The sequence below is a fragment of the Planococcus citri genome, chromosome 2 (genome assembly GCF_950023065.1).
Source record: "Planococcus citri chromosome 2, ihPlaCitr1.1, whole genome shotgun sequence".
Classification (NCBI taxonomy): Eukaryota; Metazoa; Arthropoda; class Insecta; order Hemiptera; family Pseudococcidae; genus Planococcus; species Planococcus citri.
The window spans coordinates 65,092,456-65,099,990 of NC_088678.1; the positions used below are offsets into that span (position 1 = coordinate 65,092,456).

Below are 7,535 nucleotides of genomic sequence, written 5' to 3' on the forward strand. Positions count from 1 at the left end.
TAGCTTGATTAGAGTGAGGCCCAGACCTCACAATAACATTTCAGGGTGTCCATTATCTGAAAAACTGAAAAATTCAAAAAATTCAGGAAAGTTTTCCATTGTAGACAAAATTTTAAGCACATTTGTTTTTTACCTAATTATGCAGAAAGTCTCATTTTTCGTCAAAATTGGCAAAAAGTCTTAGTATGTTAACATTTTAAAGATTTTTGTGGAAAAAATATCATATCGCACCTCGGGAGTAATAAGGTCACATCTCAAAAAAGTGAAATTTTACAGGAGAGTGATTTTCTTTTTTTAAAAAACTCGATTCATTATTTTTATCAACTTATAATTAATTGTGAGGAATGAATAGCACCTCATTTCAAAGATCTGGTATCCTACCTTTTGTGAGGTAGCATATGCCTTGCAACTCCTAGGCGTTGCCACATATCATATATCTGGCCGCGTCTATGTGTATAATTACTCATAAATGAGATATCCCTACTCGCGATGGGAGTGACTCGATCATCCGAACTAGCATTGAGCCTCGGAGATTGAGTAGCTCTCATCACTACTTAGGAAACCATAGGTGCCGAAACACCTTCCCTTCTTAGTCCTTTCGTTGTGGTGTAATTAGGCGAATATACCTAGTTACCTTTGTCAATGGTCGCTACTTCGCGGAAAGTTTCAACGATCGTTTCTGATACAATATGTGCATTTTATGAATAATTGAATAATCCAGTAAAAAAGGATTATTTGGTATCTTTTATCGTTTATAATTGAAATAATACAACCCTCGGGCATATTCAGTAAGGTTCGTCGCGAACGCGTCAACTTTATCATCATTGTGTTGTAAGTACCAACTATCATCTATTGTTAACTTACGTAGAATATGTACAGCATCGTTATTTATATCATAAGGTACAATTAATTAAATTCATCATTAATTGTGTGTAATGTTAGGGTGTGTATTTTAATTATATCAAAATACACGGTGAACTGAAGTAGGTGTTGGTCTTGTCAAAATTTATTTATCACCCCTGAACGCCATAAATAGGTTATCTCAGGTATTATCCCCTATGTCAGACTCATCCACCCATTTGGTCCACGGAGGTGTCCAAATGGGCTCATTTTGTAAGCAGTTAGAGTTGTCTAATAGTTTACCCGCGATTGCTATCCGAAGATAGTGTCTCTTTTAGGTGCTATCTTATCCAGGCATTTTATCTAGTCATATCGTCATAAAAGATTGATCAATAACATCATTTCGATCACAGGTAGATCTAACATTTTTACATTGACACCCTTAGTCAGCTAAATACTTTTCTTAGGTGTTTATGTAAGTCAGAAATACCTGTACTATTAGATACCGTCTATCTCTTTACACTTCATTTAGCATAAGAACACTTTGAAAAATAAAATCTTAAAGAGGAATTATTTCAATGTTTGGAAAACATTTTGAGTTAGAATCTTTCACTAAAGTTGATGTGGAGGCGAAAGGAAGCGTCCGTTAAAAATTTCATGGTACCGAAGTTGTAGAGAATTAAATTTCCAATCGACGTAATGTCGTTAATTTTTTTCTAGAGTGCTTAGTTTTTGAGTTTTTCTCAAAAAACTAAAATTTCATTATTTATGTGCAAATTCATTTTTCTGAAAAGTGATCAATTTAAACAATTTTTTCCATTTGGTACAGACCAATGAAAAATGCACTCCTTGTGACTATTTCTAACTGACAAACATTCAAAACAATCAAAACTATTTGTTAACACTTTGTATGTACGAAATTTGCTGAAAAAAGGTGGAGTTTTTTGAGATGTACCCTTATAACTCCAAACAACTTGCAATGTTGTTGAGATTTTGAGTTAGGTCATTTGCGTTTTTTACAAGATCTAGATAATGTACCCAACTCAAAGTGTAATTTTTGGTTGAGGGGGGTCATACAAACCCCAAAAATGCAAAAACATCAAAATCAATTTGTTTTGAGATGTGACCTTATTACTCCCGAGGTGCGATATGTGTTTCGAAATACGAGCTAAAAACATCAATATTTGCCAAAATTATCAAAAAGTGCTATTTTTTGCCAATGCTGACAAAAAGTCACACTATTTGTTAAAAAATTCAAAAAGTCACGTTATGTTGCCGAAATTACCAAAAACTGGTCTTTGTTTTTTTGGTCAACATTGTCAGAAAGTTTCAACTTGTCAAAATGTCCTTTTTTCCGTGTCAAAATTTTCTGTTTTTCGCCAAAACTTTCCGTTTTAATTTTTCTTTACATTGATTTTTTCAATCAATCTTATTTGTAATTTTCTATGTATTTATACTTCTCTTCCTTGTTTCTCTTTGAAAATGGAAGCATTTTGATCCCCAAATAATCTGGCTTGGATAAATAACTCTCCTCTCCACCATATTGGCCTCTTTCCCAGCTACTTGAGTGTAGTGATAAGTACGTAGGTATTTAAAATTTGAAAAAAAAAATTGGTTGGGAATTCGAAATAAGTATTTGAATATACTCGTACCTACTTATCTAGCACTTATACAATGTGCATATGGCATTTGTGTCATCCCTTATCAATCATCCATCTGTAACGGTTGTAAAGTAGAGAAATATGACAGCCAGTAATTTATGTATTATGAAAAATAAAGTAGGTATCTAGCACATATGTATTTGGGGGCAAAATTTTACCATTGCTCCACTTGCGATCGTATCGAATCCAGAAATATTGTATAATCCTTTCAACAATGTATTTGATGCGTAAGATTTTGCTGTGCTTCTTGTTGTTCAATATCGATGATTTATTTTTTTTTAGAGAAAATTTAGTTTTCGGTAATATGATTTTTAAATTTAAAACAAACTACGTTGGTACAAATTGCTTTAAAGTACTTATTCACCGAACACTTTAAAAAAATATTGCAGCTTTTGAAAACCCATTAATGCCAGGTCTTGCCATTCGCACTGGCATAAAAACAGCTATCAAAGCTTCATCTCATGTCCTCGGATCATGGAAACCTCTGACTCTCATCACACCCTTGGAGGAAACTTGTTTGGTTAATCTTACGTCACAGTCACGTATGGTTTTATCAGTATAAATTTTGGACTTCGTAATTTAAGGACTTGTAATTATATTAAAATATTACAGTCGATGCGCGAATTATTACTCCTAAAACCGTGTCAACCGTGACTGGAGGTGTTTTTGGCAAAGATAATTACGAATTTCACAAGTATTCGTGCTTTTGGAATATTGGCTCGTGTAATGAGTAAGTGAGCTTGATGATTGCTGAAAATCTCGAAAAAATTATCTGAAATTTTATCACAGTGAAATTGGTTACTTACTTTCATTTTTTAATTTTTCGCGAATTTTCAAAAAAAAAAAAATGTTGCAGAAAATGAGAAAAAAATCAAAATTTTACCAAACTGAATTGGAAATCTGATATTTGGTGTTTACTTTACTTTTGACTTCTCGAGTCGATTTGTGATGTTTTCGAACCCTTCTGCAGATTCCAGCAGATTTTAATTTTTTTCCTTCCTCAATTTATTATTATTTTTTTGCTTTTTTTATGTTTATGTATAGAACTAATATGGAGTGTCGAGTATATTTCTTCAACTTGAAATACAACTCATTTAGAAATGCTTTAGATCACAATGATGGAATTATGGTCATGAATTTTCCAGTTGCAACTGATGTAAGCACTTTTCTTTATTAGATAGACTAGACTGATATTGACGAACTTGTCCTCTGATGTGCTGCGAATTTTCATAGGGTGAATTTCCTAACCCGTTGTTTCATGGATTTTCTAAAGTAATTGGGAAAAAACTCAAACGACCCGGAGACTGTTCCAAAGTTCATAGCGCTTTCACCTACCGATGGTACGTGAATTTCCCCCTCGAAAGTGTTTATACAAGTTATAGAGCGGATTTCAACGATGAAGAATTTGGAAAAAAATTTTGTGCTGTTGTGGTTAACCTGCCTATGAATCGGCGTTTGAATTACATTTCAAAGGAACAGGTAAATGTACCCGGGTATTTTTTAGATTGAGTCTGACGGTGCGGCGACACTCTTCAATAATGCTTTTGTGGGATTTATTGAAGGCCTTTGAGTATTCTGCTATCTTTTTTTTTTCGTGAAATGAGGTATTTCTAAACGAGTTTCCCTTACTTTCAGTTCAAATATACGTTTGGAAAAATTAGAGGAATTTCACAGCAAGCTGTGAGTGATGGTTTCATTCAAAATGCTGGTCTAGCTAAGACACCGATTGAAAGGCATGAAGGAATTTGTGTTTTAAATATCCCAGCATGATTATAGTGTGATTCGAAAACATGTTAAATAATTTGAACAATACTTATGATTAAAATATGCCAATGGTCTCTTTGTTTAGTAAGTACATAATTTAACTCATTTATGCAGTCGAAAGGTTCACATTGATGCAGTTTGAGTTGTCACTCGAATGAAAACACACAGCATAAAAAATATTATGATTTTTTTTGGATTGAAAATTTTCAGTGTTTCTATATGATTTAAAACGAATTATGTAAGTATTGCTCGAAATTCGACTAATGAAGTCCTTAATTACTGTTTCCTGTTTAGTAATTATCATATTTGATCTAACGAACAAATATGGAATCGAGTTGAAACTTCAGATAACATTGTAGGGTATCCAATATCCATTCTCGAGAAAACCCGGGAAATGTCAGTAAATTTTCCCGTTCTAGAATAGCCATGGTCATGGAATTGACACAGGCGTTTTCAAATTTGTATTCCAAAATCAAGTAGGTAATTCAATAGAACTGAATATTTAATCTGTAGTTAATAATTATGGCCTCAAACTTCGGATTTCACTCGCTTTTCTGCAAAACAAATTACCTTGCTGCTTCACTCGGGAAGGTATGTTATTGTATTTCTTTACAGGAGGAGATGAGAACCCCTACCTTGCCAATAATAAATGGAAAATTGAATAAAAATTGTCCCCTCATAATCCCTTGCATGTACCATAGCCTAAATGGTGATACTTACCTAGCTGGGAAATAATGTTCTGGTTGATAACACAGGGTGTCTCAAGAGTTCCGTTTTATCTTACGTTCTCTAATTTTGTCCTGCTTACTGCACGTGTTCTACTTTTTCTTCAAAATATTCAAAAAAATCGATTTTCTGCAATAATTGACAAAGGGGTTCTGCATCTTTCTAAATGTTTACTCTTCCAAAAAAAGGCATTGTTTTAAAAAAAAATTGTCAAAAAGTCCCATTTTTGCCGAAATTGACGAACAGTCCCAATTTTTTGAAATATTGTAAACAATTCCAAAAAATCCTGTTTTTGGTCAAAATTGGCAGAAAGTCCTAATTTTAGCCAAAATCGTCGAAAAGTCAAATGCTATGCCGAAATGATCAATTGAAGCATGCTTTTTGAAAATATATCCCAAAAGTCTCGTTATTTGTTAAAATTTTCAGAAAGCCCCATTTTATGTCAAATTTTCAAAAAGCGGCAATTTTCATGAAAAAGTCATGCTTTTGCCAAAATGACCCAAAATCCCTAATCTGTGCTAAAATTGTCAAAAAGCCTCTTTTCTTGCCAAAACTGACTTAAAGTCTCGCTGTTTGTTAAAAAAGTCAGAAAGTCCAGTCTTTTTTTCCTTACCAAAATTTCTAAAGAGATCTGTAGAGTAGAGGACCGTCCGTCCTCTTCTGCCTGAAGAGAGATGATGTCTACTTTTACATAGGTGAGTGGAGCAGAACCCAACTCACCTGCTAGACTCAAGCGCTCATAGGTGATTCTGGGGTGTACATATAAAATGTACTTGCCATACTGGCTAAAACAACTTCCCTAACTGCAAGATTACAATTACATGCGAACGGATCAACAGTTAATTATAATACTAAAGAGAAGTCTTCTACCTAGCTCAGAAGTGGTTTGGAAACCAGTTCCTATAGATCAGCTGCCTGCAGTGGAAACTACTACACAGCAGAGCAGCCACTTCCCTCAGGTCCAATTCTTCCTTTTAGGTGGAAGTGAAGAACGCAATCCCTACTGGTACAGATCTTTGTTTCTTTTGGTTAACATTGTCAGAAATAGCAGAGGTCTACGAGTACCCAGATCCACGGTTCTTACCCGGATCCAAAAATTACCCAGTTCCTATCCGGGTAGAGAAATTCTCAGAAAATGATGTAATTTTGAGTAGTTCATCTTTATATCGCTAGGATTGCTATATAAAAATGTACTTTTGTCGTCAGTTTGATTTGGCAACGTCACATTTTTCATTGTTTTCCACTACCCGGTTCCGTACCCGGGTAACCGGGTTGCTTTCTGGGTTGAACCTGGAAACCCGGTAATCCGGGTACCTGTTGAACTCTGAGAAATACCTAATCCTAAATTTTGAAAAATTGTAAACAATTGTTTAATAAATAATTCTGTTATTGATCAAAATGGACAGAAAGTCCTAATTTTTGTCAAATTGTCAAAAATCTTTAATTCTTGCAAAAAATGACCAAAAGTCCAATGTTCATCCAAAATTGTAAATAAAAGTGTTAAAGTGAGATTAGGACAGACTGTGTATAGGGGATTTTATGATAAATAATGCCTTGGGGGAGTACCCAATAAATATTCCTTAGGGAAGTACATAATATTTATTAGTACCTGTCTAGCTCAAAGAAGAGGCTTGCAATCTTTCTTAATTCAATTTAAACACTAATTCTATATCTACCTATGAAATGAAACACAGTAGACAAACCATTTTACTCCTATATTTGATGGGGGAAATATTTTTTGCACGATGAAAAAGGGCGTCATCACGACAAGCATTTTTTCGTTCATAAAAGATTCAATTCAATTCAAATATTTATTGCAGGTCACAGCTTTCGCTGCATTTACAATGTCATATAAAATATAGGTACTAATACAGATAGGTATCAATAACATGTAGCATACAGGCCATTTTTTCAATGTTACATACATTTATAGAAGGGTTTAAAATGATAAAAATTATTGAAAATGGAATTAAAAAAAGAAAAGAAATACATAAATGAAATAAAATAATGAAAATAAATGAATAAAAAAAGCAAAAAGAAAACAAAGAAAACAAGTAAACTTATGCGTTTAGCTGCAGCATTTCTTCAACATCATAGAACGCATATCTCTGTAGCCAATTTTTTAGTTTCTTTTTAAAAAGGTTTTTGGATTGTATATTTTTTAGTTCTTGTGGTATTTTATTATAAATTTTTGAGGCCATGAAATCAAAGTTATTTTGCATAATTTTTGTTCTTAAATTTTCACCTATTGCCAAATGTTTGAATCTTGTTTCATATGTGTGAGAAGGTACCTTGAGATTTATTATTCCATTCTTTATCATAATACACAGTTGAAGTATGTACTCACACGGAGCTGGCAGTATGTTGTTTTCAATAAAGACTGGTTTACAGGATTCTCTTGGATGTTTTCGAAACATTATTCTTACAGCTCTTTTTTGTATTAGTAGTACACGTTGGAGTAGACTGGGATTACCACCCCAAAGTGCTATTCCATAGCTCAGATTAGAATGAAATAGGCCAAAATATGCAAGTTTTAAAGTGTGA

At 33.5% G+C, this 7,535-nt stretch overlaps 1 protein-coding gene across 1 annotated transcript; it reads left to right on the forward strand.

Annotated features, from left to right (window-relative positions):
- The first annotated feature begins 2,641 nt into the window (after nt 1-2,641).
- On the forward strand, nt 2,642-4,339 carry LOC135837049 (uncharacterized). Its single transcript, XM_065352186.1, has 6 exons — nt 2,642-2,800; nt 2,891-3,043; nt 3,114-3,231; nt 3,546-3,657; nt 3,735-3,980; nt 4,137-4,339. Exons 1-6 carry the CDS (start codon nt 2,716-2,718, stop codon nt 4,269-4,271), a joined length of 849 nt encoding a protein of 282 aa, XP_065208258.1. The 5' UTR covers nt 2,642-2,715; the 3' UTR covers nt 4,272-4,339.
- The last annotated feature ends 3,196 nt before the right edge of the window (nt 4,340-7,535 follow it).